General features: G+C 38.2%; 2 protein-coding genes and 1 non-coding gene across 4 annotated transcripts; 2 read left to right on the top strand and 1 right to left on the bottom strand.

The window, feature by feature from the left end:
• Positions 1-3803: 3803 nt before the first annotated feature.
• Positions 3804-6730, top strand: scpp1 (secretory calcium-binding phosphoprotein 1). The gene is made up of 9 exons (XM_070828281.1): positions 3804-3879; positions 4263-4317; positions 4789-4836; positions 5205-5258; positions 5372-5398; positions 5516-5569; positions 5740-5781; positions 5872-5931; positions 6037-6730. Exons 2-9 carry the CDS (start codon positions 4264-4266, stop codon positions 6547-6549), a joined length of 852 nt encoding a protein of 283 aa, XP_070684382.1. The 5' UTR covers positions 3804-3879; position 4263; the 3' UTR covers positions 6550-6730.
• Positions 6731-7415: 685 nt separating this feature from the next.
• Positions 7416-7489, top strand: trnai-aau (transfer RNA isoleucine (anticodon AAU)). The gene has a single exon. It is a non-coding gene; the product is annotated as a tRNA-Ile (tRNA).
• Positions 7490-8551: 1062 nt separating this feature from the next.
• Positions 8552-11406, bottom strand: aptx (aprataxin). 2 transcript variants are annotated; one of them, XM_070827988.1, is made up of 7 exons: positions 11227-11406; positions 10612-10658; positions 10106-10384; positions 9797-9856; positions 9431-9657; positions 9127-9230; positions 8552-8986 (listed from the first exon to the last, which is right to left on the bottom strand). In XM_070827988.1, exons 1-7 carry the CDS (start codon positions 11354-11356, stop codon positions 8832-8834), a joined length of 1002 nt encoding a protein of 333 aa, XP_070684089.1. In that variant the 5' UTR covers positions 11357-11406; the 3' UTR covers positions 8552-8831. The 2 variants fall into 2 exon arrangements, with proteins under 2 accessions (XP_070684089.1, XP_070684090.1); XM_070827989.1 differs by lacking the exon at positions 10612-10658 and having other exon boundaries at positions 10106-10267.
• Between the last annotated feature and the right edge of the window lie 11 nt (positions 11407-11417).

Raw genomic sequence — 11417 nt, 5'->3', positions numbered from 1 at the left:
CAATGCATTATAATCTGACTTCTAACAACAAAGACATGAATTTGGCAAATCTTTGCCAAAGTTAAAACACATGAGTGCATCTGTATGCTGCCAACACTTTCATGATGAGCAGAGCTGCAGGAATGGCCTCCGCTGTCGTCAAGGTTACAGGCCTCTGAGATGCGCCTCTCTCTCAAAAGTCACATTCAAAGCTAAAGTAAACATCAGAAGCTACCAGACTGGAAAAAGCTGACTAAGTCCACAAACTTTTTGTCTCTCTGGACGGAAACAAAACAGACGGGACTACTGGGCCCGTCCAGTGGAACAATAGCGCTCCGGTTCAGCCCAGCACATCCCAAATAGGTGTCGACAGGGAGAGTGTGTGTTTGAAAATTCACCAATAGCAATAAATCATACAATTTTGTTTGATCTTAACAATATTGAGGGAAAGTCACAAAGGACACATATTAACATTTCATCGCTAATATCAAACCCATATGACATGATATGAGAAATATATGAGAAAATATATCTATTACACTATTTTATACAAATTATTTGATTTCTATGAGGATAGTTTACAAGTTTGAAAATGTGCTGCACAGCTATTAGGGAGCAACATTTGAATTTGTATATTATGTACAGTACATTAGTACGGCATACAATGCAGTATAAACAGTATATTAATAGTCTATTGATATGTACAAAAACAATTAAGGCCTCAGTGTCAATGGAGAGCATCTAAGAAGATGTTTTTGGCACAAAAGAAGCTAAAGTATAACCAAGCTCGTAGTCACTGCATCAACAAGTTTGATTGCAAAGTAGTTGGTGAACAAGACGTCAGACACATGTACACATGATCATTTACAAAGTCTAAAACAGTGGAACAGTCTCAGTAATGAGGGTTTTACCTGAGGCTGGCAGTTGCAAGAGAAATGAGAATCCCGCACAAACACCAGTATGTGCCTCTGCTGAACCTGTGAAGATGTCCTTTTGTATTCCAGACAGCGCTCACACTGTCCACACAAACTGGATGCAGCACACACATACACACACTCTCACACACACACATAGCTTTTTATGGGTCTATGGTGCCAGTGCTTTTTCTAACTTGGGGAGGGTCTTTGGGTTACAGAGATATTAAAGACAGGGTGAAATTACGCTTTTTAGTTATTTCATTATTTTTTTTCTCCCGATTCCCATTTTGGGAAACCTATGTAGGTAACTAAGACAAACAAAATGACTCTGAACATTTAAACAAATTCAAAGTTTGCTATTGAGGATAAGCTTGCAGTGCAGATATAACATAATAACTTCACACATAAGATGATATCAGTCATGAAATAGAGGTATAAGTTATGTAATATCAGTGAGTAAGTTCTGTATTTCTGATTGTTTTATTGCTGTTTACATAACTACAGTCAGTGCTCATGGATTAAAGTACATGTCTGATGCTGGATTGAATATGTGCTTTTTGTTTAGTTTTTCTTCTTTTTTGTTTAGTGAATATTTCTTAGGTGTAAGTTGTTTATGGTATAGGTTATAGGTAGATAGGTATAGTAAACCAAGCCATTTCATGACACTTGTCACATGAAACTTGATTTTTAGGACAGAAAGAAATGCTCAGTTTTGGCCAATAGATGTCACTGTCTCACATGTCTGTGTTCTCAAGGCCACTAATATGGCAAGTGTTAATATTTTTATATGATGAGTGGCATGACAGTTTACAACACAACCAATATTTGTCAGCATTTAGACACTAACTTAATTTTTCTATTAAAAATTTTTTCATTCACTTTTCACTGAGCTGTAATCCTTATATTAGTTCATTTTTCCAAGATTTGTCTATTTCACATTTTTTTTTCTCATCATCACACTATTACTCATTTGACAAAAAAGTTTCACCTCATGGGCTATTCAGTGGCTGCTCTGGAGCTTTCAATCATGTCACATGATCTTCATCAGCAGGTAGAGTTTGCCCTCTTGTGACGCTCAAATCGGCATTTTAACAAACTCTACTTGCTTATGAAGGTCAAGTCATATGACAGAGAGCTATAGAACAGTTATTAAATGGATCTTCAGGTATGTGCATATCATGTATCAATTTCATTATATGGCTTTAGGTAATATTAGAATATATGTTCTATATTACTTATAACTATTATTCCATTAATTGTAGTTCTGTTCTTGAGATTCCCTACAGGCAGAAGAAGTAGTCAGATGTTTTACTTTAGTAAAAATACCAGTAAAACAGTGTCGAAATATTTGTTACAATTCATACAATTTATATTATTGTATTATGATTATTGACACATTAACGTGTAAGTATCACTAGTGTTAGCTGGTTACTACTTTATATACTGCTGGGCAACTGAATTTATGATAATGAATCAGAATTTATTTGTTAATTGTATTTTGCTTTGTATTTGTATCAACATGCAAATTAACTAGTGATTAAAGCAGTCAAATAAATGTAGTGGAGGAAAAAGTACAATATTTCCCTCTTAATTGTAGTGAAGAAGAAGTATAAAGTATAAAATGGAAATAATCAAGTACATTAAATTTGTACCGTACATGAGTTAATGTTTTGGGTTACACTAAATCCATAAAGATCTAGTTGCTGCTGGTTAAACACCATTAAGCAACAAAATCACTCTGGCCCTTGAGGATAACATTTGAGAATCTACTACTCCGCCCTGCTGTAAATGTCCGTTTGCATTTCGAAAACAGATAACAACATCAGATGCCTGGATGAAAGGGTCAAGGCATCATAAAAACTTGGGGCAGTAACTTGGGGCAGTCATTGTTGACTGCCGGTCTGTGTGCCACAACAGCCATCAATCGTCCTCTCCTCACTCCTCCCCGGTTCTAAAGCGGGACCTTACAACAACTGGTAGCTGTGGTTTTGGCGAACAGCTCCAGACTGGTGAACATCCAGTCTAATTACATGTTTCTTTTGCATGGTGGAAATCCAAAGTGAGGTTAAACAAGAAATTCTGTAATCTTATTTTAAGCCTGACCATATATGGATATCCAGGAAACAGTAATGAGCCTCAGGGAGGAAAATGTAGAAGTTTTTATTTAGGCTTTCTACTGTACATGCCCTATTTCCAAGAAAACCATGTAACACTGAGGACAACAGGTTATGAAACATGTTTTTTATTTTTTTAATAAAGTGTATCTTCAGTGAATTTAGACTGAAAGTCTGTGTATGACTCCAATTATTTGAAGTTGGCACAAGTCTAAGCCTCCTTAATGAAAATACAAGCTAACTTTCTTAAACTTTGAATATACCCTTGAGCAAGGCACTACCTGCTCCTTGTGATTCATCATGAGACAACAATAAAACTTTAACTATTGGTAGACTAGATAGTAAAGAAGAAATAAGAAATGCATTTCACCGGAAACATGTATGACCCTGTCTGGCCCTCCTTTCCTCTCTGAGTGGGTGAGTTTGTTTTTTCAACAGACCACAAACCCTATGGTTTAGTGAGCTAAACTATATTTCACTGAAGACTAGAGAGGGGGTGGAGGAAATGTAGAGACTGAATGAAACAACTCTATGCATGTGTGTATGTGTGTGTATGCGCGTGTGTATATACATGTATTTGTGCTGTGTCTGTGTGCGCGTGTGTTTTGCAGTCATTATCGTGCCAATGTGAGTTTGTTTTGAGCTCCCTCTCCGGAAGAAAATACACCTTGGTGTGTCGACAGGAGAGAGACACCCGGAAGGAAGTGATGCAATCATTTCATTTAAGATGACTTATATAGAGTCGTGCTCAGAGTTTCCTACAGCATATCGACGCTTTTACTGCCTCAACCAGCAGCTCCCATCTGTGACTGAGAATAACACTGGGTTCTCCTGCTTGCTGCTACAGCCACAGAACGAGGAACAACAAGGTAACTGATCATACTGACTGATTGTACTGATTGAACATAATAGTATATAGTATGTAATTTTCTGTCTCTGATTTGTGGATGGATATCTTCCACTTCTGTTGTTTTGTTAAACATGTTTTTAAGTTTCTGTTCATTTTCTTTTTACATGTTACCAATTTAAATGGAAGATTAATCTTACTAAGCGTATGCGTAAAGGCAGTTGCTCCAACATGTGTTGTATTTCTTAGATTGTTTAATAATGTTTTTTATTGCGTGTGGGGGGTTTTGTGGTTTAATGTTGGCAAAGCAGTTTACCTTAAATTGCCCTTTAGGGACAAAGCATTTTAAATTAAATTGAATCAAATTAGTAACAATACTAATCACATACTTTGTGTCTGTTACAGAATGAAGGCTGTCATGATAATATTTTGCCTGATTGGAGTAGTTTTTGCCAATCCAGTAAGTATGAAAATCAGAAAATAAAACAAACATAAACATTGTGCAATTCAATATGCATTTAGCAAAATTTGTAAAGTGTCTGCTTGATTCTTCGGATCAATTTACCACATATGCTAATTGTACACTGTGTCAATCGAACAAGGGAGCAGAGTCTCCCTCCTAAATGGCATCATGCTATGTGTTTTCTAACATTTAATAAATATACTGTCTTTGACTCTTCCAGTAGCAACCATTACAGCATCGGTGTAAACAATCATCTTTGTGCTGCTGTTTCTTTCAAGCCTTTTGTAACATTTTTGCAAAGCGAGCACTGCCTCCCACAGTAACAATATCTACCGTATGTCAGTAAAGCAGGGAGGCTTAGTAGTTTAAGAAGCTTGTTAACGGGTCAAAATCACTTAACATGGATCTACATTGATTTTGCGCACATCAAGAAACCAGCAATGATGACCTGTGATTTCTGTCTGACAGATTTCATACAACTTCGGTTTGGAATCAAGTGAGCTTGACCCAAACACGGTGAGTGCTGTCGTCTCTTAAAACAATATATTGGCTATATGTGACTATCGACTCTTGGTGTTACAGAGCAGGAATTCATCACTGTTTACACATAAATCATTTGACCGCAGTCAGGTTGTGTTCCTTGTGAAACAGTCAGCAGAAAACTTAACAATAGGTGCGGTTACTCAAAGAATCTCCAGACCTCAAGCCCATTCCCATTTCAGACACTATTGTTTTTACTACACTGAACCCATTCATATAGCGATTGCATGCCCGGGCGATGGTTGACATGAATGGATCTTAGAATGAATGGGATGATTGTTGGTGTTGCACTTATGAGGTATAATTAACCATATTGTGGTTTCTGCTTTGTTTGCCTCCACCAGACTGAAAGCTTGTCTGTTTCGCAATCATCTGAAAATGACACCTCAGAGGTTCAGGTAATGGACACATATAAAGAATAAATGATTATTTTCTGCTTCAGTTGATTTTTGCATCACTTTTGGTTGCTGATTTTCCCCTTAATGTGTGTGTATTCATATTTCTTTTGCAGAGCTCTGAGGAAAATATCTCAAATCAAGTAAGTTATTTGGAATCATCAGTCTTCTGCATGACTCAAGAACAAGTTGATCGAACTGATCCAACGATGCGCTGTAAATATGTCTGAACTGACCTTAACAAATGCATATCTTTTCAGAGTCAAAGTTCAGAGTCTGAATCTGATTCATTAGAATCTTCATCAGAGGACAAGGTGGGTTGTATCATCGCTCTTTTGTTTTACTTAATGTGTTTCTGATGCAGAGAAGCCAAGAAAGCACTTTCATAACTTTCATTAATAAAAGAAAAGAAAAACTGGTGGCATACATTTGACTGTAATACTAAAGCAGTTTCTAAAACAGTGCATTTCTTTTCCACAATCAGACTTCAGAGGAGAGTAACAGTCAATCAGATGAGCATGACGAGGTAAGATCACTTAAATATGTCTGATAAATGGTCATGTATGGCACAGCATCCTTCTGGTCTCTGCTCATGTTATATGCTGTATCTCCGCAGACAAACTCCATGGCAGAAACCAGAGATGACAGCATGGGCAGTGAGGAGAACGTTCGAAAGGTGAGACAAACATTTTGCACGCTCACAACCTGGTTTTAAACTGTGTCCTGCTTTAGCTGAGATGAAAGTTGAGTAACACTCTGCTCTTCTTATTCTTTGCATCAGAGTTGGGTTCGAGTGTTTGCAAGTGTCACCAAAGTCATGAGCGCAGAGGACAACAGCAGCACAGAGGTCGAAGGTCAATCAGACCACCTGACTGAGAAACAGCCAGAGGACGTTCTGGGAAGCAACACCGCTCAGGGTCACAAAAACCTGCCGCTGGTGGAGAGTCCCACCGACAGCAGCGACACCACCAGCGACAGCGCAGACACCAGTGACACTACAGGAGTACCAGCTGTCACCAGTGACAGCAGTGAGAGCAACAGCAGTGAAAGCAACGAGACCAGCGAGACCAGTGACAGCAGTGACGCCAGCAAGAGCTCGGAGGAGAGTAATGAGAGTAACCAGAGTGAGAGCTCTGAGCTGCAACAAATCAAAACTCAGGACTGTGTGAATGGAACTCAGAGCTGTGAAAGTGACGAGTATTTCTTCCAGGATATAGGAGACGATGCCCATTACTCAGTGGACAATCTGATGGTGCCAGATGAGGATGAAAGGGAGTTAAGTCTAAGGAGATGATGATGTGCGCCTGTGCATCTCCATGTTTCCATCAATGAACTACAACTTAATTAAATGACTTGCCTGAGGAGCTCAGGCTGACATATTTTCTCATGCCCATCGCTTCTGAATGTTCATTTTGGCATAATGTTTCCTGCAGCTGACTGATTTTTTTGTGTGTGTGATTCTTATTGTGATGATGACATAGCCTATGCATTTACTTTGTTTTGATAATAATAAACAAATAATATAACCAAGTGCTTGGGTGCTTGCATCTTTTTTTTTTTTACAGCAATATATCGAGTCTGAGTACTGTTTTGAAGTGTTTGTATTTTACTAGAATATTTCCAATTTATGCAACTTTTTACTTCTATTCCGCTAAATTTTAGAGAGCCATATTCTACTTTTTACAGCACTGCATTTACTTCAAGTAGTTAATAATACTTGCCATAGATAAACAGCACCCAACAGTATATAAAGCAGTGCAAGTAAACTCTGCACCTAATAATAATCTGTGCAATATACAGTAGCCTATATGACACTGTAGCGTGAACGGGGCCATTTTACCTTTAACATTCAAAACACATTTTGATGGAAATACTCATAGCCTGCTTTCAAATAAAACTGAATGTAACTACTTTTATTTGCACTAAGGTATTAATGCGTTTACTTGTTTCACCACATAGCTTACTGAGACAATAAAAAACTGTGTCTGCAAAGCGGACCACATTTTATGCTCTATAGTTGATATAGCCATAGATATAAAAGATCCTATTATTGACAGCTTAAATGTTCAAAGATTATAAATCCAATCAGGTATAAAACAATAGAGAAGAAAACAGTAGTACTGTAATGTTTAGATATAATTATTTTGACCAATCCAACATGGCCGGTTAGCTCAGTTGGTTAGAGCGTGGTGCTAATAACGCCAAGGTCGCGGGTTCGATCCCCGTACGGGCCAACTACGTTTTATGAGTCTTTCATTATGAACAGGTGGCTCCAGTGTGAAGACGTTTCATCAAACTTTATGTATGAGAGGGATATTTAAACTTAGTCTCCTGGCGCATTGTTTATGTAACCCTGCCTGTTTGAAGCATTAGATGGCGACAAAGTCAACACTTTCTGACACTGACTGACAGGCCCTGCCTGCACAGCACACCCTCACTGGTGCTTTAATTTGTTTTGGATCATTACACTTCTGCCAAACTAAAAATTAAGTACAGCTATGCTATGAATTACATAATGTCATCACAATAAAAGTTTAAGTTGCATAAGAAAACCAACATGGGGGTGAGATGTCAATCAAGCATTGTCTGTGAACACCCACACAGCCGCTAGAAGAACCACGACCTATCAAGCACAATAAGTAAAAATGAGTTTGTGGGTGGACTATGGGTCTTCAGGGGCTACTCTTCTTCCACCTTGCAATATTTCAGACAGATTCAAACTCTGTAGAACTTTAGCAGCAGCTGACTCATCAACCTTTAGCCAGCATTGGGTAACAACTGTCTCAAGTGATAATATCAGATGCAACAGCACTTTTGTTTTTAAAGCTTAACAAGACTTCAAAACAACACTGTCTCCTCCAAAGCCACTGTCTGAGAGATGGGTGAGATGGGTAATCTCCAACACATCCCACTCAGTAATTGCACTTATGTTTCAAGGCTGACATTATGCTAATTCATCCTTCCAAGCCTAATTACACAAGTTTTGGCGTTTTTATCATCTTTTTTTTCCCCCATCATGTAAACCGGTGGTTCTCCAACTTCATTTGACTCAAACTAGTGTATGTTTATTTCATCCCATACAAGCTCTGAAATACCTTATTAGTGCATCAAAGGTAGATCCACATTAGAGTGACTGAGGAAAAGCAGGTGTTGTACTATTAGGGAAGACTTGCTATAATTTTAAATGAGAAAAAAAAAATCCGGGGCTCAGTTTGTAGAAAACACTTTATAGAACATATTTACAAATGTTTGAAAATGTGGGAACAAGAAATAAAATAAAACACATTTTCTTCTTACAGCTTTCAGTCCTGAGATTTGTTAAAAAAAAAAAAAAAAAAAAAAGAAACGGATGAAATTTAACATAAGTGACGGTGACCAACCTCTTACAACCTACTGATAAATAAGTGGAAGATGTGACTAAAGCTATAGATGGATATCACCACATTTTTATTGGAACATGTTTTGTACAGTTTTTATAAAACTACTGAATTAACAAGGAAAAACAATGTCCAGCACACCACAGTCCTATGTAGAACCTGTAAACATCTGACATGCTCTCTCCTTGAGGTCACTTTCTCATTTGGGAAAGTGAGACTTCAGGTGCTCCTTCAGAGCCGGTATAGTGGGGAGCTCTTTGCGACACATGTGACAGCGGAGAGGTAGTTTCAACAACTCACTGCTTCCTTCTTTGACGGTGACTCTTCCATTCGTTTCAAGCATCTGAATGACATCTGCAGGTCACGAAGAAGGGGGGAAAAAAAATTGGTAATGTGCTAATAAGATTTTGCAGTAATGGACAAAATGTACTACTGTGGAACTTCAAGTGAACTACTCATGAAAAGCCAACAAACTAAATGTAATTTGCTCTCACCGTGAGATTCAATGAAATGGTCGGTGGTGAAAGAGTTCCAGTGCTTTTTGTTTTTTAAACATGGAGAGTCAAAGTCTTGGCTGATCACATGGAGGTGAACATGACTGTAAAAGAGAATACAGACTAAATATGTTACTTTTTTGTTTAAATAAAGCAGGAAATACAGATTAAGACATTGGCACACTAAAATAAATACTAGACAGTTAAAGATGTTAGTGCAGGGTGGACTTATATGTTTAGTTATATATATGTATATATATATATTTCTGTATTACCAATATAGTTTTTCGGTGTAATTACTTACCTCATACTGGGGATGGCATGGTATCCAGTGCGGAAGCGTAGCGAGCTAGAATCTGGGCACTGCTGAACCATCTGCTCAGCAACTTGCTGCATGTGTTTCACCAGGTCACAGTGCTCCTCGCGTAAGGCCTTCAGACTGGAGATGGACTGCCACGGGAGAACCAGCCAGTGGTAGCGAGCTTTCGGGTATTTGTCTTTGATTACTACCACCTTATCATCCTTATACACCTAGAAAAAAGAAGGCAGTGATTTTTAATCACTGGTCAGTCAGACTTTAAGTCGTGGAGTCACAAATCCAGCTGAGATCCAGATCAGAAAGCATCACACAAAACCTTTTTTTTTTTTCTTTTTTTTTAACAATAGCTACCTGCATCTTTGGGTCTTGCATTGAGGACTTCAGACCTTGGCTCCAATGTCCAACACTTTCCTGCAACATATTTAAGGTAACATTTATCAAACTTTACCGAATTGCTGGTACAGAATGTAAAGCGTACACACCAACTCAAAACAATATAGTTATTTAAAATCGCAGTAATTTCACAAATAAATAAATCAGATCAAAGCTGATCACAAATCAGCTTTGTAAGAGCTTTATAACATGTTTTGGATACCACGCTCCAGCTCCAGCACAGTACCAGTTCTGTAGAAATCAAACCCACTTTACTTCGTCTCTTACACTGGTTTTCGTGGCCACTTCATGGCTGACTACCACAGAGACGTCTTCTGTCTGTGTGGCTGCCTTGATACTCGGAGTCTCTCTGTGCCTCTCTCTGTCCTCTGAGGCCGGCTCTCGTGCTCTTTTGGTGCCTCCGTGGTCCCCAGTGGGATTCTCTTTGAACTGCACAGTGTATGGGTAGAGCTGATTAACGATATGAAGCTGCTGTCCAGGCTTCATTTTGACCTCACTGCCCTTACCAACCACCACAGAGTCTATGGAGGTGGGGTTCAAGCCCAGCTTTGGAACAAAGACAGGAGATGAGACACACAAGGGTTAATAACCAGTGATAGGACCTTTCACTGATCATTACTGCTGGCAGACTTGACAAAATGGTCAGCAATGGGTGTTCAATGGCAGACTGGATGACAAGTATTTAAGAACACTCAGCACAACAACTGCTATATAATATATAATGCTTTAAGAGTCTCATTCTAATGAAATAAAACATTCCTTATGCTTCTTACCTGTTTAACTTTGACATAGCCTTTGTTGCATTCTGCTTTCAATTCAACTGGTTGAGAGGGAACAACATTCGCACAGGTTGAAGTTTGTCTTATAACATATAAAGAGAACAGTCCATGATAATTATGTAGACAATAATCTATGAAGGAAATTACAAACATAGACCAATTACAATTAGAATTGTTACAGATGACTAAGATATTGAGGTCTTCAATATTTCTAATGTAATGTCTGAATTTTTGTTGAAAAAAATAGAAGGGGGTTTCTTTAGATTTGTGGGGATTATATATATATAAAAAAGGTACATTATGGTAGTACAATTATTGCTGACATAAAATTACTGCAAATGAATAGATCAATGAATAAAGCAACGTCTTGCCAATATTGTTAGTGAGGGACTACATGAAGTTAATTTCTGCTGACTGTGATTGTAAAAATCAGACTGAAGAACCAATTTATTTCACTCTGTCATTCAGTTTTTAAACTTTGTTTAACTGGGTAACATTAAAGAACAAATTGTTATGACATGTCGTTTCATTTTTTGATGTTGTGAACTTGGCTACTTGCTAACGCAGTGTATCAAACAGAAATGCATCGTTTTATTGTCTTCAACTTACCTTGCTGCCGAGAGCACTTTTTGTCTTTAATGGTGGTTTCTGGACCTCGACCGAGGACAAGTGCCTGTAGGTGAGGCAATCGAATGGGTTTGTGATTGCCCTCCTCGCTGATAAGCCAGCAAATCGGCATTTTATCATGTCCTGGGGCTAATTTTAACGGAGATCCTCAGCAGCAGCAGCAGCAGCAGCAG

This window comes from Pempheris klunzingeri, chromosome 3, assembly GCF_042242105.1.
Source record: "Pempheris klunzingeri isolate RE-2024b chromosome 3, fPemKlu1.hap1, whole genome shotgun sequence".
NCBI lineage: Eukaryota > Metazoa > Chordata > Actinopteri > Acropomatiformes > Pempheridae > Pempheris > Pempheris klunzingeri.
Note: the sequence above shows the minus strand (reverse complement) of the source record. Positions and strands in the feature narration are given on the sequence as shown.

Coding starts and splice junctions, on each gene's coding strand:
- scpp1 (XM_070828281.1), top strand. CDS start 4,264: ATGAAGGCTGTCATGATAATATTTTGCCTGATTGGAGTAGTTTTTGCC. Junction 5,259..5,371: donor ATGACACCTCAGAGGTTCAG/GTAATGGACACA, acceptor TTTCTTTTGCAG/AGCTCTGAGGAAAATATCTC. Junction 5,932..6,036: donor GTGAGGAGAACGTTCGAAAG/GTGAGACAAACA, acceptor TCTTTGCATCAG/AGTTGGGTTCGAGTGTTTGC.
- aptx (XM_070827988.1), bottom strand. CDS start 11,356: ATGCCGATTTGCTGGCTTATCAGCGAGGAGGGCAATCACAAACCCATT. Junction 10,385..10,611: donor GCTATGTCAAAGTTAAACAG/GTAAGAAGCATA, acceptor TTTGTTCCAAAG/CTGGGCTTGAACCCCACCTC. Junction 8,987..9,126: donor CCATTTCATTGAATCTCACG/GTGAGAGCAAAT, acceptor CGTGACCTGCAG/ATGTCATTCAGATGCTTGAA.